We start from the raw sequence: 24,486 nt of genomic DNA, 5'->3' as shown, positions 1-24,486 counted from the left end.
ACTTGAGGCGAAAGAGGCGAAAATTCACATCTATCGCAACCACTCGCGTCTGTACGTTGACTTTGCTTATGGGATCTACTCGCGCGGAAAATGTGCAACGCTTTTGATGTGAGCGCACAGTAAGACCCCCTGGTTCTGTTACTCAGTACCTTGGTGAGAGCCCCAGGATGGAACGTCCAGCGGATGTTGTTGCTGTACTGGACTCTGACATCTCCTCGGTCAGTGATTCTATGAACAGTCCCGAGCCGGAAAATGTACTGCGGACACAAAGAACTCGTTTCACCCGGGGGTCTCCCGTCTGCACGGCGGTGACCTCAATGTTGCCCTTTTAGCAGCTGTGATTTGAGAATCGGACGCCGTTTTCCTTTCACTCTGTTGCACGCCGCCAACATCCATCTGAGCCACTTATATAAATCATCTGGAAGCGAGGCTCAAGAGGCACGTGTGTTTTGACTGCGAGGACATTGTTTGTCCAAAACATAAAGAGCACATACTATGCGCAAAAAGGTACAAAGAGTTCATTGTAACTTCTTGGAAAAAAACTAAAAACAAGTGCACTTTGTACTTCTACATTATCGACAACGTAAAAGCTCTATTGGTAATATCTTTTGGAATTGTGTGGAGTTGTGGTAGAAGGGGAGACTTTGAATACCTCAGCCATTTTGGGGTTCCACCCTCCGTGACCCTCCTGCATCTGTCGCAGGATCTCCACTTCCAACAGACATTTGACCTTGTCGGCCTGCTGGAAGGAGTGTCTGTCAGCACTCTCCTGGCGCTGCAGCTCTGCGTGCTCTCCTTGATGGGACAGGTGTTATGTTGGAGACTTGTGTCAGAGTTTTAGTTCACTTTTTCGCCCCCCAATAACATGTATCAGGATTCATACACATGTTGACCAATGGATTTCCATGACCTTTTCCAATGAGACAATAGTTTGATAGTTTGATTCAAAGAATAAACATTTATGTAAAATGTGTATTATTTTAATCAAACTGTGTAAATGAACATTTGAATATAAGAAATTTCCATGACTTTTCCAAACATTTTGGGATTTACATTTTATTTTAAGGACTTCTTCAGACATGAAAAAATGTTTTTAAATGCCATGACTTTTCCAGGTTTTTCACGACCGTAAGAACCCTGATTTATATTTTATAGCTTTTTTTAATGTTCTACAATGTCACAACAAACCATTACAGTAATATAGTGAACATGAGCTGACACCAAATATGTTTTTACGGTAAATCCGTTCCTCAGTGTCGGGCGGCAGCTCCACTCATAAGTAATACATGACGGACGTGACAGACTAGTATAAGATTATTCATATATCTGTCAAATATGCTGCTTCACACATGTTGCAGTGTGATCCCTTAAACCAGTGGTTCTCAACCTTTTCTTTTCGTGATTCTTTTAGTGATGTAAAATATTTTTTCAGCCAAGTACCAGCGGAAACATTTTTGCTTGGAAAAAAAGATGCCATGCACAGTGCTGTGCCATTAGTGTCCAATTTAATATTAAAATATATTAAAAATCAGTTTCTAAACTTTCACATACTTTTTAAACGATTTTTGAATGGATGCTAATTTGAAATATATTGAAATACATCTCACGCACCCACTGGGGTACATGTACCCCCATTTGAGAACCGCTGCCTTCAAAGACTCAGAGCACACTCGGAAGCGGGAGCCTTACCGAGCTTTGGGAGGTGGTCTTTGTAATGGAAGCCTCCTTGGCCGTCGGACACGTATTTGAGGTCTACCTTGCCCTTGTGGCCCATTCGGTAGACGTTGGTGGTGCCGTTGGACCAGGTCACACTGGCCACGCTGCGACCCGACTCGGTGTCCCAGCCGCGAATGTCCACTACCTTCCCGACCTTACCCTCCCCGCCTACACACACACACACACACACACACACACATACAAACACAAACAAATATGCAAGAGACAATAAAGCGTCACTGTGAGTGGGAGGAGTGGGAGGAGATAAAAAGGCAGTTGAATAAAAAAATGCATCTCATTAAAGAAAGGAAAAGTCGTTAGATACAGAGTGGAGCTCAGGGAAGAAACAATAAAAATGTGTGAACAACAAGAGTGCACATGTGGCCAAATGGAGAACATTAGACAGATGAGATGACAGACTCAGAGGTGTGGAAGAAACATTTTCCCCTGGAGAGACATAAACTGAGCGTCAGCCACTTCAATCCAATCCAATACACGATTCCTCATCTCGATTACAAGACGATGAAAACATCAACGTGAAGAATAAGCATCGCCATTAAACAACACGATTTCACAAGATGGTCTCAGATCTATAGATTATGTTTTGATGATGTAGGAAAACTTGTGTTTACTCCACACCAGCAGGTTTCCGAACATGCTCAGAGCTGCCTGTATGTGCGTTCACCATTTAGGCTGAGTGAATTAATCGATCCCCAGGGCGTTGATTTTTAAAAAGACACCAAAAGTAAATTTGGACTCATTCGCTCTAGCTCCAGAAAAAAGGGAGCGTTGCTATTCTCAGAGACGACGATGACCTCAGATCAGGAAACATGAAATACATATTAGCATTCCCCCCTAAAAGAGACATTCAAGGGCTTGATTTCCATTTATTTCAACTATTTCATACGCCAGCCAGTTCGGGCTGCCTAGATCTGGACAAGAGCTATTCTTTTTTTCTCATCAGCAACAATATTTGTCACGTAATGTGAAACAGCGGGACATTAGTGGGAAGCCACAAACACACCATCTCCATTCTCAGCGTCATACACTATATTTTCAAAGTGAAATGGGGGGCTTCTCAGTTTATGCCCCTATACACAAGGCTGGAACAGAGAAAAAACAAAAGAAGATTAATGTTACGGAACGAGGACTCTGTACAGACACGGGCACACATGTGTGGCACAGACTCAGATGAGTCACTGGCGATATAAACACACACACACACACACACACCGACAGGACATTTTGTGGGTGAAAGAAACGTGAGGTTAGGATGTTATTATGGGCTGTGGAGGGTGAAACACTTTGAAGAGGTACGGCTCCATGCTCCAGAAGGTAAAGGGGGGGGGGGGGGCCTGCTGAGTCGGCAGGACCAAGTTAGCAGTTAAGAACAGTCCCCCCCCCTCGCCTCCCCTCCATCCCACACTTCCCACGCACCACTCACCGTCTTGGTTGCCCCAATCCCAGTCAGGTCCACGAACCACTTTAACTCCCTGGAAGATTCCTTTGAGGATGATCCGCGGGAGGTTCTGCCTCGGTGCCAAGATCACTCTGAGATAAGAGCATACAGAGACACAGCTCAAACAAACTGCTCCACGCCGATGTTTATGCTTCATATACGCAATACCAAACCTGGTCCAAGTGTGCATATTTAAAAACCCGATTTGAAACACGCTTTGGAATCTGTGACGCACCAAAAGTCAGTTTCAAAAGTATCTGTGAGCAAATCAATTTGGACGCGAGTCGGCCATGTGACCGATTCATCAATTCATCAATTAAGGATTGCGAGCTTATGAAATGCAAATGCAAAAAATATCCTCGGAGGACCGATGGACACGATGCCAACATTTTGAAAAAGGCTGTCGCGAGATTCCAGTGAACAAAAAGTCCATTAAAGAGACGGACGGATAAAAATAAAATTCAACAACAGATTCATCCTGTAGAGGTTACAGGCTTTTTTTACAGGCTTTATACATAAACTGCAGTGCTAGCTGCAGTGAACCGGTAGTTCTTCCACAAGTGGTCAAGAGATAAGCAGGATAAACCCTCCTTGAAACAGGATCGTTTTTTCAGATAATGTTTCAGCAAAAACAGAACTATGCAAACCTGCTGACGTCAGTGTCAAAACTCGGCTATATATAGCACACCGACCAACAGCCTCTACTGCATTTAAAAGATTCAGTCATAATCCTTCAAAATCTGACATACCGTATGGTAAAGATTTGATCAGATCTCGGAGCAAAAGAGCTGCCTATTCCCATTCTTTCTCCACCAGATCAAACCCCAGCTTCCATTTAAACGCAACGGCTTTTTTGGATGGACTTCAAATAATATAAAACGCAACGTGCTCAAAAGAATACGAGAGCCTTTGCGATCGCCGTCGTCCTCGGGGAGCCTCATCGAGGCTTTGCTGCTCTCCGCGTTTCCCTCGAGAGCGAGGGGCGTGGCTTAAAGGTAGCGTTGGCTGACTTCTTCCACCGTCACCATGGCCGGATTTCCAGGTTCCTGAAAGCTCCAGCAGGAAACAGGCAGTTTATTTGGCTCTCGGGAGCCAAGTGACAGCACAGGACCGGACCTGCGGCGAGATTTACCGAGAGCGGTGTCACCGTAAACAGAGTTTAGAGCCTAATCCATGGAAAGCAGAGCTGTCGGAGCATGCACTCGTCCATATGGAGATACAAGAATAAATGCTGTAACTAAAGTAGATAGGATCTGTACAGAAAACCCATACAATCATAGTAACAGACCTCTTGAACCTGTGGTATTAAAAAGGGTCATACGAGAGAATGTGGCAACCTTTGATAACGCTGATTTATTACACACTGGGAGGACTGATTATTGAGAGAAAAGGAGGATGGGAACTGAGAGATGTCTCTGGAAACATGACCTCAGGCTGACCCGTTGTTTCTCCGTGTGGCTACTCTTAAGAAAGACAGCAGCTCTTTCAAGGGATCAAGATGTTCTAATCCTGCAAATGTCACCCCTGCTCGCTCGACAGGATCAGAGTCCTACACCTAGTGACGCGCCGGCCGCTGGGTCAACAGTCCACCAAATCACCAAAATAAAAGTCTTAAGAAAAATGAGAATTTGCATTAAAAAAGTGGCGGCTGTCAGAACATGCCGAGGGTATGAGTTGGTGTGACAATACCAGTTGTGGGCCGCTCAGAGATTTCTCCTCAAGGTATTACTTTTAATAGTATGTATTACTTACCGTTAATAGTTTTTAGAAATTATTTTTAATAGTATAAAAATAATCTTATAATATAATATATATAATATAGTATAAAAATAATCTTTAAAAAATCAGTTGAAAGCTCATCAGCGCTGTACTTATTGAGAAACTTATTATGCCTCATATTACTTACTTTAAATGTTTTTTATTACTTACTTTTAAGAGTATGTATTACTTACTGTTAATGGTTTTTAGAAATTATTTTTAATAGTATGGAAATCTTACTTTTAATAGTATGTATTACTTACTTTTAACGTGCTGTACTGTAGCTTCCCATTGTGTGTATTGTGTGTTCTTCTTACCACATAAACTGTTGTAGTGTGTCTTATCTGTAATGGTTGTTGTTGTTTATGTTTGTTAGTTTTTTTATTATTGGTTTATGATCATTATGGTCTGTCAAGGGGCTACAAATGCAAATTAGCTGTGTAGCTCCAATCTGGCACCCAGTGCATCAAATGGTGATGGCAGATAAAATAATAATAATACAAATGTACCATTATTGTGGAAAAACAAATCCATTAACTAGAAACACCTTTTAACCCTCCCGTTACCTTTCGGGTCAATTTGACCCCATTCAATGTTTAATGTCGGTGTTCTTTGGGGTCAATTTGACCCCAAGCTGTTTTTCACTGTGTCAAACATATAAGAAATATCAACTTTTTTATAGATTTAAAGGGCTATTTAGGTAGTCAACAAACAAACATAAAGTACCTCACACTTAAACTTGGGAAAAAATATTAATTCTAATAATTTTCTGGAGGTTTTAATTGCTGGGGTCAAATTGACCCCGAGGGTAAAATATGTTAGTAAATGTAAAGGTAACAGGAGGGTTAAAGCATCCGTCAATCTACTGTCCACACTCAGAAGCCTACAGCTACAGTGTGGAGAGGATTAGGCGTTGCTTCTACCGGATATACAGTATTCCCTGGAACTGTGTGTGTGCGTGTGTGTGTGCGTGCGTGTGTGTGTGTGTGTTGTTTGTGTGTTGAAGAGCAGATTAACCAGCTGCATAACAACCAACTCCCTCGTAAATTTATGGCACACGCATATGCCACACTGAGCATCGTCAGCATGCACACACACACACACACAGTCAAAGTAGCATAAACGTTCGCAGTGTTTGAAACAGAAATTATTGTTTGCCACAAAACTAAATAATCTGTACTATTGTCAAATCCTGAAGATTCACATTAACAAACAAAAAATCCCCTAAATCTGAGATGCGAGAAGAACACACGAGTCACAATGTGACACTGGTACGCAGCTTCGTGCTTCATGAGCAGCACCTTGTACACAACACCTGGTGTCTCTCCACGTCTTCTGTGAACACGCTAATCCGCACAGCTGAGAATGTCAGCATGCTATAATCCAGTTAAATCGGGTTGTAATTACAAAGGAACGCTCATATATATATATATACGGTACATCCGGCTAAGGCAGGGGTTTCAAACTCATCTTCACCGTGGGCCACATCAGCATCACGGCTGCCCTCAAAGGGTTGTAACTGTAACACAGTAGATTATATATTTATTTAAACTTTCTCCTTTGTTTTATTTGCACATTGTATTTGTATATTAGTTGTGATATTCTAGCCGTCGGAAGGTTTACTCCAACTATTTATGCTCATCAAGATTTAGTTGCTCGTCTTCACTTATCTTATACACTGTATAATCTACTCCTGAACATATTGTTAAATAACTCTCTTTGCATTTGATTATTGCTTATCTAGAATCTAGATTAGTGTAGAAATATGGTACATGAGAAGATGCTCTAATAATATAACATAAACCCATTTAATTTGAAACCTTCAAAATAAAAGCACAGGATATTTTTCTTACATTTCTTTAAGAAAAGGTGATCAAATGTCTTTCAAGCCATTGGGGGCCACATGCAGTGACGTGGCGGGCCTCGTGTTTGTGGCGGACCTTATGTTTGACACCTGCGGGCTAAGGTCTCTCGTCACGTCTGGCCCAGTGTCCGGGAGCTGCAGCAGTTTAATCGTGTTGACAACTTCCCATCGTGCCCTCAGGACACCGGCGGAGTTTCACCCCCGCAGTATGTCAATAACCTACAAATAGATCTGCCCTTCTTAAATAGTCATTAAACCCTCACACACATGTTTGGTCCACATGTCCTTGTTAACTATGTTAAGCCCAAACTGCAGTCTCCTTACATAAATCACTGCTGGCACAACAAGAAGCCCCACTCATTATGAAACCAAGCTAAATTTGTCTTTCCAGGCAACTATCAAGCGAGTATATAAATTAGTCTTTTGATATGCCGTCAGAAAATATGGGTCAGTGCGGTCCAGGAATAAAGAAGCAGTGTGCGTTTACTGTGGAGTGTTCCTCTACTGCAATGCACTCGGCCAGGAGAGCAATGACCTTCATGTGATGATGTTCTCTCACATGTGAGCCCCTTCCCACCCCTGGGTGACAGTCACAGCTCCATTTTCACTGGGTAAAAGTCGTGAATGGATAAGAGCAGAGATTCGTGCTGTTAAAAAAAATATAGATATATATAAATGGACACAAAGGCCCACCACAAACACAAATAAATGGACATTTATAAGATTTGTTGTTGTTGTTGTTCAGTATTCTTTCGTTATTTTTCCTATGTTTTGCATTTTTCCTTCTATAAATATGTAAAGATAAGATGGGCATCATCTGAGAATCTTCACATGTGGTATCAACTGTCTAAAAAGACAAGAAATATCGAATTGATGCATACTTTCAATAAATAATAATAAAAAGAAAATATATATATATATATATTTCTTTCTGGTTTGTCTTTATTTTCCTGCACAAGTCATTATAGTTTTATTATTAAGTGGGCAACCAAAGCAAATGCAAATGTAAAATTAATTATGACTATGAAAGAAGAAGAATAATATTAATAATAATAACATTCATAATAATAATACACTCACATATCAGCAAATCAGCAAGCAATGTTTCATCTCATTTTAAACCTTTGAGTTTTAAAACTTGGATGAAGCTAAACAAGACGTAAAGAATCAATACAAATGTAATCATTCATATTTTTATTTAGGACTCTGTCGATTAAATCTCAATCCAATTTAATGCCACAGTGTCAAACTCACTTTGTTCACACACATATGTAATACTTCAAAATGCGATCGCAGAAAGAAGCTGAAATATATTTTAACTTCACCTCCAGTGTGTTTTATCATTGCAAACAGAAAACAGATCGGATAATGTGGAGTAAGGGTCAGACTAAAGAGTGGAGCAACAACAAGCAATGATAGAGCAAAATAAATATATCTTAAGGACACTGTTGTCATGGCAATGTACATTTAGAGCGCTCGGTGATGCACAGCAAACCAACATCCTGAGCGCCGCCGGAAAATGTGTAAATAAATACACGATACTGTTTGGACGCCGTGATGTTGAAAGAGATTTACATCACGGCCGCTTCGCTGACCTCGGCTGAGTCACGGCCTTTACAGCCACTCACGGACATCAATAACCAATCCATGTTTCAGATTCCAGAGGAATAATCTCCCCCCCGAGGGCAGTAACCGAGAAGACGAGCGCAGAGGTCATCCGTGACGTCAATCCGGCTGAAGAGCTGCAGACAAACGGCTCCAACAACCGGGCTCCATTTTCTCCTCGATAATCATTCAGATTAATGAAATAAAAGATGTCAGCGCTGTACTCACCGAGCAAAACTATTATGGCTCGTATTACTTACTTTTAATGGTTTTTATTACTTAGTTTTAATAGTATCTATTACTTACTTTGAACGTGCTGTACTGTAGCTTTGCATTGTGTGTGTTTTGTGTTCTTCTTACCACTTATACTGCTGTCGTGTGTCTTATTCTGTATTGTTTGTTATTGTTTTATGTTTGTTATTGTCTGTCGAGGGACTGCAGGGCCCTATTTTCTCGTACCCAGCTAACGTAGTTAGCGGGATAATGTCAAGGATGAGGTTACACAAGCGAGGCTTTTCGGTTCCACGAAGCAAGTTTGGAAAAATCACCATGGCAACAAATAAAAATGTTTTAACCTGCTCCAGCGCAGGCTCATTCCGTCGAGCTGGATAATCTGGCCACGCCCCCAGAAGGAAATGGAGCTCACTTCCTCGTTGATGAAGCAGCGACATTAGTTAGATTAGAGTTCTTGTCACGTCATGATGACTTCCTCTACGAGCGCTTTCCATCCTGCCCACAAGGAATCATTTATTTACAGAGCTTCTGGAGCCACATTGAACTTCCAGGACTTTTCCAAGCCTGGAAATAACCATTTCCCCAGGATTTTAATCACCGTACTGTTATGATTTGGAGTGTTTCCTGTTTTGTTTTGAAGTCCCTGTCTCGTTTCCTGTTTCCCTGCGCTTCCTTCCCTGTGCTTGTCTGTTTTCGTTCCTGATTGTTCCCAGCCACGCCCTGATTGTTTCCACCTGTGTCTCGTTTCCCCAGTGTATTTAGCTTGTGTCTTTCTGCTTGTTCGTTTTTGTTCCTGTCCGGTTCTTGTCCCTGTTCCTGCTAGATCTTTAATAATAAATCCTGTGTTTTCTGAGAACTCTGCCTGCTGCGTTTGGGTCCAAACCTTGCCCCACCTAACACGTATGAACTCCGACATGTCTCGAAAACATTTTCGCAGAATTTGATGAAAGGAAAACCGTTTCGTCAGAATGAGAACGGGCGAGTATTTGTCCAGCGTTCACAGATGGAAGACAGTGACCTGTTTTTGACCCGTTTGGAGGGTTACGTAAAGATGTTTGTTCCGCACACAAAAATCGCCATAATGAAGGACACTGCTGAGCCAAACTGTTGGGCCTCAGTGACAAATCAATACTTCGAAAGAGAAACTGAGGTGGGAGACGAAATAAGATTCCCACTGTCAGAATGCTAAATAATTACTGCAGGCCGGGTTTCCCTTAAAAGCCAAAATATGTAATTGTATATATATATATATATACATAGACACATAACTAGAAGATCAGATGGAAGCTAGAGAGTAACCTGTCTTGATTAACACCCACTATTCGCATCTTGGACAGCAGGAAAATACATGTAGCCGTGTTTGACCCGGACCAGGTTAAACTATAGGAAAATAAGTCTGGTCCATATATATATCACCTCGTTAGAACGAGAACAGGCCATCCAGCTGACAGTCAAGCCTCTTCGGTAATCTTGGAATCAGCACGCTAAACATTTATCCAAAACAAGTGTGGTTTGCCTCAGCTGACTTAAGAATGTTGGCAATAAACCCCATCATGTGGACAGTGACTGATAAATTGTTACGCGCCTTTTTCAACAAGTCAAGCTCCTTCCATGTATATAACGTACTTGGAAATAAACAGTTCTGATTCTGATTTTTTAAAAAGCTCCTGAACACAACCAAGCAATATATCCGTTTGCCCTGATAAACTTGGCAAAAGCACGCAGACGCACACGAGAGTTGAAAACCTGACGATACGAGTTAAGCCCCGCCTCGACCTGCTGGCCCGCGTCGACGGACAGCAGCCAGACGGCAATTAATCGGCGGGAACAACACTCATGAGATCTCCGTGTTGTCAGAGTGGACGGAGGACGCGGGTCGAAACGGAGACATCGTGACGGCCGACGCCGCGACCGTAATTCGATCGAGGATCTGCCGCGCCGCGGTACTCACGGCTGGGAGTGCGCCGTCTCGTGGCGCTCGAAGGCGTGGCCGAGGTCGTGCTTGTTGTTCATGTAGCACTGCGTGCACAGGTCGTAGTCGAAGCACACTTTGCACTTCCATCGCATTCCCATGATGCCGTGCTTCTTGCAGCTGTCACAGATGATGTTGGAGTGACGCACGCCTGGAAAGGGAGGGAGGGAGGGAGGGAGGGGAAGAAAAGGTGAGTGTGGTTACAATGTCAACACGATGCTACGCGTCTCCCATATGCAAGTCACTGCGGCAGTCAAGGCCGATGCCATGTCATGTGATGTGAAAGAACTGAGGCGCAAACCGCATGACACAAATACCCCCCTCTAGCTCCTCAGCCTCTCCTCTCCGTTAAAGGGCAAGCTCATGAGGCGGAAAGATATTTGCTTCAAATGGAGCAAAATGCTAATGAGCCCTATTGTACGTGTCATTGACGTTCCTAGAATAGAGCCGGAATGCAGATGAATGAGAGATAGTCTGAGAGATAGTCTGAGAGATAGTCTTTGGTAGCCTCATTTGTGCTTGAACTGAACCTGGATTTTAAATTTGAGGGCTTTAAAACTTCACAGAAACTGAGGATGATGATGATGTCTGAAGAGGTTAAAGGGGGGGGGGGGGGGGGGTCTCAATGTCTCAATTATTGGGATTCACAAGTAAATTATATTACAGGTGACCAGAGTGTTTTTTGCTGGTGGGTGCAATTATTATTTATTTTTTGGGTCTTGGGTCTTGTAGCTATCCATGTGGCAAAGTATAAATGTGCTTGAGGCGAGTGTGCAGGTTGTGAGAGTCAGCCCGAGGCAGAGGGCTCGTCAGAGCGCCACTCCCATCCGAACCACACAAAGGCAATTAAAGAAGAGAGAAAAGAAAAGACAAAATGTACACCCCCCCATTAGGGAAAGGAATCATTCGTTTCTTCTTCTTTATTTTTCTCTCAGGTGTTTGTCAGAAATGACACGTGTGGGAGCTTTATTCCTTCCTTTTTTCATGTCATTGCGTCCAAAAATAAATGACTTTGTGCGGAGACCCCTCATAAAACTATCAACTATCTGAAGACGCTTATAATTTCATTCTATCCGCGTGTGGCTTTTAGCGCTTGTCTTTGGAAATGGGAACATTTTACACCAAATATCTGAATATTACCTCATTTAAATATGTGCAAATAGCACATGGCACACTGAGATGCGGTTTGCTTGGCAGCACAGTTGGGAATACATTTCCCCGTTTGGTTGCTTTGATATGATTCCCTTTGGTCTGATTTGTGCATGTTCTGCAGCTGCACAGGACAATCCTTTTGAGAGCTGCTCACACTCATGAATAAAGTAATAGAATAAACTAGAATCAGCTCGTTTGCTGTGGTGGTTCAGTGTGACCCCTGAGTCACGAGTGCTTACCGATTTGCGCGTTATCATAAAGCAGCAGGTCAAAGGAGCCCTGGTAGCCGGTGCGGTAGTTGGTCCGCGTGCCGCTGTCCCACTGCACCACCACCGTCTTGTCCGGCGTGGTGGTGCTGCCCTGCCGCCCGATCTCCACCACGGTGCCCACGTGGCCCTCGCCGTCGTCCTGGTTTCCCCATTTCCAGTCGAGGCCGCGGACCACGCGCATGCCCACCTCCATGCTGCCTCTGCTGGGGCCCGGCCCGGGGGCCGAGCGCACCGGCCGAGGCCCGGCAGCGCTCTCACACCCGCTGCTGCGCCGCCGGGGCTGCTGAGCGTGGCCGGACCGTGCCGTCGATATCACGGGCAGGGACGGCAACAGGGGTGTTTCCGGGAACAGGTCGGGGGTGACTGGGAGGCGAGAGAAGAGAAAGAGAAAGTGAAAACTAGAAATAGTTAAGATACCGACAGCCACAGACACTCGGGTTCCTTTCCTTTGCTTCCTAAATAAGGAAATCACGCAACCTGTGTGTTGTCCAGCTACAAGTCCGTGGCAGCTGAGGGACTCACGGAGCAACACACCAGATGCCTCATTAGTTTCAGAGCAATGTTTGTGGATCATCCACTGAAGGCCTTGCTGTGGGTCATGTCACATTTCTAGAGAGAGCAGCTGGACACGACTGCTACGCCCTGCTGCTACACACACACACACACACAAAAACACACACACACACATTGAATTTGCATTATCGGGACCATGGAGTGTGTCGTCACAAGAGTTATCCGTCTGGCTCGCCATCATGCCAGAGAAGTGGAAGAAATAGAATCTGACGATTATTTTATTTTTTGAAATAAAGCAAACTCAGACTTTCTTTTTTTCCCCGTTTACACTCATATTGTTTGTTTTTCACTAAAAACAATGTTCACACAGAATTGACATGACAGCAGGTTTTTCTGTTCTTTCCCCCCTATTTTGTTTTTTTATATTTTATTTGTAATTCTGCTTGTCGATGTTGTTGATGACTTGTTGTATTGGTGTTCTTATTGTTGAATAAAAAGAAAATCCCCAAAAACAAAAAAAAAATGTTCACTCTAAGAAGCCATGTGTCGTAACTGTGATGCAATGACAACAGTGGTTTAGCTAAAGTGAATCAAGTATGGTTTTTTTTTGGTGCCATTTTAACAGATTCAAGCATATTTAGATGATTGTTGGTGTAATATCGTGAATCCCGTTTATTTTGGCCGGGATAATCACAGCTGGTGCAGCATTGTACGCATCCCGGACATTTGCATGGGCGTGCCTGAACAGAAATCCCAGAGCGTTCTAAAGAAGACATGAAAAAATCAAAATTGCGTCATAAAGACAGACACGAGAACTCGTGGCTGATGCCGTCAGTGTTTTCATGACTGCTGCCGGGTGCTAGAGACCAGTGTGAACGCAGGAAGGAACATCGGTGCGTTGGCTCGAGTCAGCGATACAGAGAGGAACTTTTGCTGGAGAGCTCGACCCTCAGCGACATCACTTACCGTACTCAGATCACATGTGGTTACAAATATTCTTTTAAAGCACTGGCGCAGTGTTCTCCATCGACGATCATTACAAGCATTAACGAGACACAAACTAAACATAAAGCATTCCCTGTTGATACTGCAGGGCTATTTATATGTGCGCTCGCACAACAATGACGCGTTTGTGAGTTTTGCAGAAAAGGAAAACTGCAGGCTTGTAAAAACACAAGTACAGCGCATCCCGCCCCGGACCACGTGTCCCACCAACAAGTACGGCTTCCTACACGGCGGACCACAAGATGCAGATTGCGATTATCCGCCCGTGTTCATGCTTCTTTCCTAAAAATCTGATTTAGAAAAAAAGAAGATGAAAGTCCGCTGAGGAGATCTGACATATGCACCTCAAGGGAGTTTTGCACATATTCAAACTGGCTCAAATCCAGGCCCTGCTGTGTATTAACACGCCCTAGCACTACTTCAGAGGCCTCGCGTGTTGGAGCGTAGAGGATTTAAAATAGAGCGATAAACCTTCGGCAAACATACACACCAATGTCCACTTTCCAGAGTGATTAAGAAGCCATTAACTTTAGCGTCGATACGTTTTGGAGCTTCGCAAAGTTAAGTTGCTTTTTGTTCGAGCGGGGGTGTGTACATTGATGAACACTTTAAATTAAAATGTTAATGCAGCCAATTACAGCCGCAAGTGTGATTTCCATCGTCTGTCTGTCCCCCGGCCAGAAAGTACAGGCCGAGTGACCGAGACACATACACATATATATAAATATTAGGGCTGTCAATCGATTAAAAAAATTAAACTAATTAATCGCACATTTTGAAATTCATTAATCGCGATTAATCGCAATTAAAAGTTAAAAGTTAAAAGTTCATTCTTTTTAAAGACCAAACTTCACACAGAGCTGTGTTTTCAAAGAGGCTCCTACCTATAAAGTGCCAGCAAGGTATTTAATATTGTGGATGATAAATTGTTTCTTCAGTGAAACATCAGATTAGTAAAAAAAAAAAGTATATTGAGACCCCATTGGTCCTGTCATCTTTAACATTGAACAGCAGAACCAGTGGCCTTGGTGACTGACTGACATTCAAATATGTCCTGTTCACCCTCTGGAGGCTGGGCTCATTTTATACATTTTACAACAACAACAAAATTCACCTTTTAAAGGCGTTTGCATATGACACATACCCACGTGTTCTACATCAAACATTCCAGAACAATCTCAGCTCTATTCAATGAGGCTCAGTTGTCCTGGTGCCGTGTTCTCTGCTCTCTGACTGACAGGCTGCTATAGAGCCTTACCCGTGAGGTGGGAGGTCCTTTGTGATTTACTGAGTGTTCATTGGTTGTTCTTTTCCCAAAATGTTGACAGACAAACGGATTGACCAATCACGTTGAAGGTTTCGTGTGACGAGTTCTTTCCGCGCCGCGTCACCGACAGGTCGCCCCTCCGTTCCTCTGTGTATCAAAGGGGGAGACGGGAGGAAGGAGGAGCAGGAGGAAACCCGACTGATTCATCCACGAGTTTAAACTGATTTCTGCTCCTTATTTTCGCGGAGAAATAATCGTTTTAAAAACGGAAACAGTGTCAAACCGTACTGCCGCGGCTTGACACTCGGTTTGAGTGTAAAAACTTCAACGAACACCGGAAGTAAACAAAGTTGCGTTAATTGTGTTAAAATATTTTAGTGCGTTAACGCGGCCAAATTAATCGCATAGATTAACGCGTTAACGCTGACAGCCCTAATACATATATATATATACATACATATACATACACATTTATATATATATATATATACATACACATATATATATATAAAAGAAATAAGAGAAAATATCAGTGTAAGAAAGATATTTCACATTCAACATATTGCACACAGATATATTGCACTTAATTAATTTCCACATTAAAGGCTTCATTCATTCATATAACATCAATACATCACATATCCTTGACTACTAATACTGCTAACCCTGGTTCAACTCCATATGTGCACAACAGCCATCCCTTCATGTGCTTTTTAAAAGTGCTGGACGTTGTAATCGATTTTCTTGTTTGTTTTAAGCTTACATGCAGAGATGTGTGGTAGACGGTGGCTCAGACTGGACACAAAGCAGTGCTATGATGTTGGATGAAACAACAGCAGAACCTGTGTTACAACAATCCTCACAGGATTTGGAACAGAGCGCTGTGGTCTCGGTGTGCCTCTCCCCACTCCTATTGTGTCCCGACCATTTTTCCTTTCATTGCGTCGTATGACTCTTCATTCCCTCCTGCTGCCAAACAACCTGCACAGCTGCCACGCCTCCGCTCATCAAGTGCCAACCGTTGACATATTCCATCTCGTCGCCAGACTGTCAGTTCTCACATGTGGTACTAAATGCGACGGCCAAACTAGGTTCTCAGGGATTGTTTGCTTATGACTTTATGTAATCTGTGTTTACCTAAGCCTCAGGTTCACTGCCTCTCTCTTGCCTGCCTTAATGACCCAACCTGCCGCCTCCCCGTTCTCCCAGCCTGCTCGACACCTCGCCAGCCTGCCACTCGCCAGCCTGCCACTCGCCAGCCTGCCGCTCTCTTGACGCCAACCCAGACTGTAGGAGCCGAAAATTTAGTTTTTATGCTTTCTTATATCTTTTTAAAAACACAGAGTGACTTGGGACATGCACTTACTACATTTGAACACAGGGTGGCGCATTACCATGGCAATGTAGGCAAGTGCCTGCTAATGAGAACAGGTGGGTGGATGGGAAGCGAATAGTTTTTGAATGTGGTCTTTGAATGTGGTCGTGTCAAGGTGCTGATGTCAAGGTGATCCTGTGTTGTGCTGTAAGTAATATAATGTATTGCAATGGTATTGCACGTTGATAAATGTTATGTTACGACCCGTTCACCTCCTAGTGGCTTTACTACTTAGAGTGGAACAATGTTAGGGCCTCTAAGAGACATGGTTCCATAAAAGAGGAGCTTGATAACTGAAGGCTCTGGCTCCCATCCTACATGTTAGGACTCTAGGGACCACAAGTAGCCGCGCATTTAGTGAGCACAGCTCTCTAGTGGGGCAATATGGAACTACAATCTCTCTAGCGGGGCAATAGGATACTACAAGCTCTCTAGTGGGGCAATATGGTACTACAATCTCTCTAGTGGGACAATATGGTACTACAAGCTCTCTAGTGGGGCAATATGGTACTACAAGCTCTCTAGTGGGGCAATATGGTACTACAATCTCTCTAGTGGGGCAATATGGTATTACAAGCTTTCTAGTGGGGCGATATGGTACTACAAGCTCTAGTGGGGCAATATGGTATTACAAGCTTTCTAGTGGGGCAATATGGTACTACAATCTCTCTAGTGGGGCAATATGGTACTACAATCTCTCTAGTGGGGCAATATGGTACTACAAGCTCTCTAGTGGGGCAATATGGTATTACAAGCTTTCTAGTGGGGCGATATGGTACTACAAGCTCTAGTGGGGCAATATGGTACTACAAGCTCTCTAGTGTGGCAATATGGTACTACAATCTCTCTAGCGGGGCAATATGGTACTACAAGCTCTCAAGTGGGGCAATATGGTACTACAAGCTCTCTAGTGGGGCAATATGGTACTACAAGCTCTCTAGTGGGGCAATATGGTACTACAAGCTCTCTAGTGGGACAATATGGTACTACGAGCTCTCTAGTGGGGCAATATGGTACTACAAGCTCTCTAGTGGGGCAATATGGTACTACAATCTCTCAAGTGGGGCAATATGGTACTACAAGCTCTCAAGTGGGGCAATATGGTACTACAAGCTCTCTAGTGGGGCAATATGGTACTACAATCTCTCAAGTGGGGCAATATGGTACTACAAGCTCTCTAGTGGGGCAATATGGTACTACAAGCTCTCTAGTGGGGCAATATGGTACTACAATCTCTCTAGTGGGGCAATATGGTACTACAATCTCTCTAGTGGGGCAATATGGTACTACAAGCTCTCTAGTGGGGCAATATGGTATTACAAGCTCTCTAGTGGGGCAATATGGTACTACAATCTCTCTAGTGGGGCAATATGGTATTACAATCTCTCTAGTGGGGCAATATGGTATTACAAGCTCTCTAGTGGGGCAATATGGTACTACAATCTCTCTAGTTGGGCAATATGGTATTACAATCTCTCTAGTGGGGCAATATGGTATGACAAGCTTTCTAGTGGGGCAATATGGTACTACAATCTCTCTAGTGGGGCAATATGGTATTACAATCTCTCTAGTGGGGCAATATGGTACTACAAGCTCTCTAGTGGGGCAATATGGTATTACAAGCTCTCTAGTGGGGCAATATGGTACTACAATCTCTCTAGTGGGGCAATATGGTATTACAATCTCTCTAGTGGGGCAATATGGTATGACAAGCTTTCTAGTGGGGCAATATGGTACTACAATCTCTCTAGTGGGGCAATATGGTACTACAAGCTCCTTAAGATATGATGGTGCATCACCAATCAAGGTTTTGTAGGTGAGGAGAAGAATTTTAAATGTGATTCTTGATTTTGAGGGGAGCCAGAGCAGAGCAGCGAATACAGGAGTAATGTGCTCTTTTTGTGAAATCATGATTGTATGGGTGTACGGTCGTCAACAGGCATAACAACAACAGTGCGACACGTGATTGCCGGTGCTGCAACACAAAACAAGTAATCTGAGGTCCCAGAACGAGTCTTACCCTACAATCAAATGCAAATGGAGATTGTTAATCCATGATTTCCCTGTTTAAAACCACCATTGATCTAAATTACAAGAACGAGGGAGGGACTGAAGCAAAAATGTAGAGGGAACTTTAAACAAGTATTGTTTTAAAGTCTTTCCACGTTTGTGTGTAAATAGCCTTAAGCTTTTTAAAAAAAAAAAAACATCTGGTAATTTTCACCTCATATGTTTTTAGTTGTATAGCCTGATAGTTCAGTCACAGGGTTGAGGTAAAGACAAAAGTTCTTGAAAGAATCCAATAACAGGGCAGACAGATGTCTGTAATGCGGCTGAGATTAGTCTTGCACGCTCATCAAGATTACAATGTCATTTTGGTATTAAAGGCATCTGCTTGAGCATGAAAACATATGGCACGTAATGGATCAAAAGGTTGGAAAGCAGGCTGCTTATACTCCACTCTCGGTCCAAAAAATGACAGTCTGTAGGCTCTTTTTTATGCACTGAAATCATTTCCCAATCATCAAACATGTCAGCATGAAAACACAGGAGCTGTCCACGGGGCAGTGGACGGCTTTTTACACAGCTCCTGGCATTCTGAGTGTGGATAGATAATCATGAGGAATCAACACAAAAAAACAGAGGCTCTTTGGTTACTTTCACGTTTGCGGTAAAGCAGGTCCACTATCTAGCGTTCTGGGTTGAGGAACTGTTTTACAAGAAAAACCACATAACCTATCACCTACATTTAAGAACACGTACGTCACCAACTCTTTGGTTTGCTCTGGTGTTGACAGACGGTCACTGCTAGAAAACTGCATCCTTAAAAAACAGCAGTGAACAATTACTACGTACCGCCAAAGATATTACCTCTTGTGGAAATTAAGTGAAACATATAAAAAGGGAAGCCGTTTGCACAAACACACTTCTGGTAGGAACATTGTGGACTCCAGCTTCCCCTTTTTTAGTGATTTTTTCTCTGTGTACTTGTGGATTTCAATATATTGTGTAGTTTAATGCGGAAGTAAACCACTAAGATGTAGTTTAAGTTTAAAGACAGTTTGGCGAGAGATTTAGTTATTAATAAATTCAAATCAAACATTGCCTATATCAACAACGATAGAAAAATCAAATGTTTAAATTGTAAAGATTCGACAAATCACAGTTTATAGAGTCAGGGCCAAGACTGGCAGGATTAGGGCTCTCTTCCTGCAATAACAGATGGCTTCTGTCGCGCGCGCACACACACACACACACACACACACACACACACACACACACACACACACACACACACACACACACACACACACACACACACACACACACACACACACACACACACACACACACACACACACACACACACACACACACACACACACACACACACTTTTTTTAAACTGCCACAAATTGTTTAAAACATCAGTATAAAATGTAATATGAAGTTATGATAAGTAATGTAATTTAATTGTCGTAGATGTGGATATGTATTGGGTCAATGAATCCATTAAAAAGCTGCAAATTAAAAAAATGAAGACCTGAAAATCAGCTGGCAGTAAACAAACAGATCCACAGACATGGAGCATATATAAAAGTATTAACCAGCAGGCAGACCGACCGTCACTGAGCAGCTTCCAAAAGGGAAATGAGTATGGGTGTTACTGGTGGACCCGGTGTCATCAGATACGTACTACTGTTTGACACAGCAGAGGCCTACTGGTGCCGTGTGTGCTCTTGACACGTGGGCTGCCTGTCTAATAAGAAGAGGCTGCTTGCTTGTGCTGGTTTCATTTGGGGGAGGGGGGTGGGGGGGGGGTCATATCACTGCCGCTGGAACAAAATGCTTAGCAAAGAGCAATCTACACACAAGCTCTATTGCTTTAGCCTCATCGACCTCGATATCTGAAATGATTAAAAGCCTGCTGGAACTGGTTCACGTCAGAAACATCTGGTGGCCGGAGGTCTTTCAAGGAAAATCAATGAGGAGCAAATAACACATTTGTGGAGTGGGCGACGGGCTTAATGTTAGACTCTTTCGGCCATTTCAGGCTTCCGCTCGGCCTCCTTTCCTTTTCACAAATCTTCACTTAAGGCACCGAGTACTGCCGAAATGATTATCTAACATATAATCAATTGATTGAAACTAATCCAAAATGTAAAAAATTGGACATCTTCAAATTTTTGCTGTCAACAAATTTTTTTTTTTTTTTTTTTTTTAATGTGATACCGGGAGACTTATTCCTAAAATCGGCAAACTTTATCCCCGGAGCCTTTCACAAAATGAAAACACGACGACAGAACATGATATGGTTGTTACTTCCATGACACCGTGCGGGAGATTATCATATCAAATTATCGTGGATCGTCATACTCACGGCCCATGATCTTCAGTCTACTTTTGAACATGTTGGAAACTGTACGATTCCAATGTGCCGGGGACACCGATAGCCCGGCTCCGCCGCTCTCCCGGGTCAACCAGCAGGACCATCTGAAATCCTGAGCGCTATGAAGCCGTCATCCTACCGACGTGGGGGAGTGAACCTTTTTTAGTATTTGGTTTAGTGAACTTTGCTCTCTGTTCTATTCTCCTGGGTTTGGTGGATTTTTTTTTTTTGTGGCAGATGTTGCTCAAAAACAGGATAAGCCTGATGCCTTATCTGGGAAAAGAATGAAGAAAAATAACATACTGGCTGCGTGAGGTAAAATAAATAATAGTGCTGGTGCTCCAAGTGGACTGCGTTTCAGGTCAACACATTACTTTGTGTATTAATTGTCCATTGTCATGTCACATAATCGGTAGTGACGGGAAGCTTCGATCATTCCTGTTGTTTGCCGAGGCTATTCTCTCCCAAAATGGGCCTAACTCGCACAACTGTAAACCCACATCGCTGGGCTTTTATTTATTCAGTCACATGCGCATTACAAGCTCTCAACCGCTATTTGCATTCGCTTAACCCGAAGCAAAAAAATCAAAACATTTCGTCCAGCAACGCAATCATCGGGTTATCATCCAATCAACCATTGTTTATGAGATGTAGTTACGTAAGAAGTACCCGATGTGGTTATAGCTACTCAAGTAAGTCCAACCAAGGCACCCGCCGTGCTGTAATTAGACTATCTGCAATCATTGATCTACAGGGTAAAAAAAAAAAGGACATGCACAACTTCGACATCGCCATCCTTACACGTTCACTTCAATGTTTGGCCTGTTTGATAGAAGCCAGCCAGATGTCTGCCCGCGTATCACGTCTACAAGCTGAACTACGGATTGCAATGACATGTGGCACAGCTGTGGCATCGTGGCCACGGACGTATATCGCCTGCGCGCCGTTTTATCTTTTGCGCGTGATCATTTCTACCTTGCCGGGAAAACAGTGGAATCATCAAATGTGTCCCCGATGACGGTCCGTGACGGCGAAACTAGAAGCCTAAAAAGAAGACGCATGTATTGCTCTTACTTCCGACACGCCGATCTCATCTATTTTTCAAACTGACGACAAGAACACATTTTAAAATAAGAACAGCACCGTCGCGTGGACCTCACCGTCTGACAATAAAGACGTGCGAGCGTTACCCTTGATGGAAACTGCATCGCTCGATGAACGAAGCACGCTTTGTTTTAGCTGGTTTCCCTGTCGGTATAGTGGTGTACAGTTGGGTAAAAAGAGGGAATAAAAAGACAGAAGGAGAGAAAGCAGCTCCTACCTCCTGCTACATGAACGCATCAGATGGAGAAGGGGGTGGGGGGGTGGAGGAAGCTACCGGTGGTCCGGCCGGTTTCCAGCAAGTTATACAATCAAAGAAAATTGAAGAAAAGAAAAAACACCTCCTCAGGGCTGAAGTCCTTTTCGGATGCACTCCCTGAATGAACTGGTCCAGGAGGAGGAGGAGGAGGAGGAGGAGGGGATACAATGGGGGGGGGGGGAGGACAAGAGCAACCAGGCCGGTATTTCCAGAGATGCGATATGCGGTCGCAAGCCGTCTCACAGAAACAGCGTCCGGCTGTTCGGGCGTCCGGCCCTGGGCTCTAAACGGGATCAGAGCAGCAGGAGGAAGAGGAGGAAGAGGAGAGAGCCCCGCTGCCGGAGGATGCGGCCGGCATCGAGTCCTTTGTGCGTTGTGTCAGCGAGGATTACCACCGTGGAGGAGGAGAGGAGGAGCGGACAGCTCGGGGACAGCGGCTCGCCCGACGAGCGCTGCACTCGGGTCGACGGACCCTTTGCTCTGGCGATAGAAAAACAGGCCAGCGGGCTTCGCTTCGCGGAGGACTCCCTTTGACGCTGTATTCCAAACACAAAAGGATGCGAGCGCCGGTGGCACACGCGCGCGAAGCCGACGCACCGCGTCCCCTGACCAGTACGCTACAACAAACACATGCGCATCGAGAACGACATAAGGATGTCATGGGGGGGGACAGCGTTCGCTCTGCTGCCAATGAGCAGACAAGCAGAAACAGAGGGTAGGGGGGGAGGGGCGATAGGTTTGAGGGGGAGGGTCTTGTGTTTTGTTATTTTGTCTGGGTCTGTGTGTGTGTGTGTGTGTGTGTGTGCACGTCGCTCAAGGGGAAAGAAAAGGGGTGGGGTTGGACAAGATTTTGATGAATGGGCACCTGCCATGATCCTCATTTTTAGTTGCAAACTGGCTCGCCCAGAGTCTCCTGCAGGCTCATACAGGAAAGAGGGAAGAGAGTGTGTGTGTGGGGGGGGGGTGCGATTGGGAATGTTTGCCCCCATGCTCGCCTATCGCCTTGAACAATACTCCTTAATGCGTCCGCAGCTGTGGGGAGACCTCGGCAATATGGCTTCCAACAAAAACAGGCCAAAAAACAGCGTTCTGTTTGATGCGAGGGACACACTCGCACGGATGTGCAGCTGGTATTTTCCGGGTCACACGAGCAGCCGATGAGTGAACGGGGAGCTTAGGATGCGGTCGGGACGCGGGCTCATCATGAAGTTTATGACGCCACGCTCTCCCATCTCGTAAACAAAGCTGCCGCTGTCTGTGTAATAGGCGCGTCGGTCCACATCACACAAAAGGGTGCATTCATCCAGATAGTTCCTCTTCAAATAGATGGTGGCACACACACACACACACACACACACACAACAGCAGTCATCAGACCAGGAAAACTGTTGGTTGCTGGTGGCAGCCTGGGAAAAAACACAAATCGAGGGGACGGGTAACAAAAGCAAAGTCAAATCCTATACTATACGATATAAATACTGCTTGAGCAAGCCATCATTACTGCTCAGGCTCTCAACTCTGCCTCTGGAATTCAATCCCGACTATCACCATGACGGCATGTCACCCTATTCCTCGCTTATAAATATTAATCAATGGCTTCGACTCTCCACGGCATTCCTATCATGTAACAAACGGCTGCCGCGGGCCACACATCGTCCCACAGAGATCAAACTGGATGACTCCGGAGGTGCCGACTCTCTCGCTCTCTCGGGGGGAAGCGGTCATCTTTGTAACTATTACGGGGCTGGCTAGAGGCCAGAGGGCTGTTGGTCTGAATCCTTCTCAGTCCAGCTGTGGGAGGATCTCAGATCTGTCGGTCTCTCTCACCGGAGTACGCATGGCCCGTGACGGGGCACATCAACATCGAAGAGCGGAGCGTTACGATTGGGAAAAGTGCAGCTAACCCGGCGAGGACCAAAGGTCACTCCACTACCCAGCCCACTTCAGGCAAACGTCCGGTTCGCAAGAAACTGAGGGAAATGGCCTTCAGGCTACTTGATCCCGGGATCAAGCAGCACTCGACTTGAGTCGTAAAACAGCAGCAGAATTTTACCGTTTTCTATCCGTTATATCAAAACTGGATAAAATGTCTTCGCTGAAAAAGGAGACGTTTCCACACGGCTCCCGACTCGCTTCGGCAGGAGTTTGATTGACAGGTGGTTCATTTTGGCTTTCTCACATTGGTTCTGTGCAACAAACCATCTGGCGGGTCAGGTTCGCATTCGATGTGCAGTCGAAAACGACAGAGCGTGGGATTCAACGGTGCTTGGTGCTCCAGCATAAAGCTGATGAACAATATTCCCCTGATGACGAGAAAGAGAATTGATTTGATACCGCTTGACATTCCTCCTGATGCAATGTTACTATTTTCACTGGCTTTCAAAGAATTTTATTTGGAAACATTTTGTTTTCACACAAGTTTCAGAGGCTCTCTCCCTAAGAATTACATTCCACCGTAAAGCGGACCGATCAAATTCACAGCCGGTCGCTAATTTGCACAAATTCGGCTTTCTACAACCTCAGTTAAAAAAAAATTGTTTTAAACATCC

At 44.2% G+C, this 24,486-nt stretch overlaps 1 protein-coding gene across 2 annotated transcripts in view; it reads right to left on the bottom strand.

Moving 5' to 3' along the window:
* Window positions 1–20,717, bottom strand: part of mib2 (MIB E3 ubiquitin protein ligase 2) — a 39,303-nt gene extending 18,586 nt beyond the window's left edge. Inside the window, exons 1-7 of one of the 2 annotated variants that reach the window (XM_056423432.1) lie at window positions 20,569–20,717; window positions 12,000–12,392; window positions 10,588–10,759; window positions 3,161–3,267; window positions 1,690–1,884; window positions 653–795; window positions 150–257 (exon numbers count right to left, since the gene is read on the bottom strand). In XM_056423432.1, coding sequence (XP_056279407.1) covers window positions 150–257; window positions 653–795; window positions 1,690–1,884; window positions 3,161–3,267; window positions 10,588–10,759; window positions 12,000–12,392; window positions 20,569–20,599 — 1,149 coding nt within the window. In that variant the 5' untranslated portion in view covers window positions 20,600–20,717. The remainder of the gene's footprint in view (window positions 1–149; window positions 258–652; window positions 796–1,689; window positions 1,885–3,160; window positions 3,268–10,587; window positions 10,760–11,999; window positions 12,393–20,568) is intronic. The other variant, XM_056423431.1, reaches the window with a different exon arrangement.
* Between the last annotated feature and the right edge of the window lie 3,769 nt (window positions 20,718–24,486).

Source organism: Pseudoliparis swirei, chromosome 9 (genome assembly GCF_029220125.1).
Source record: "Pseudoliparis swirei isolate HS2019 ecotype Mariana Trench chromosome 9, NWPU_hadal_v1, whole genome shotgun sequence".
Taxonomy (NCBI): domain Eukaryota; kingdom Metazoa; phylum Chordata; class Actinopteri; order Perciformes; family Liparidae; genus Pseudoliparis; species Pseudoliparis swirei.
The sequence above is the reverse complement of the archived record's forward strand: the minus strand, read 5'-3'. Positions and strand labels throughout refer to the sequence as shown.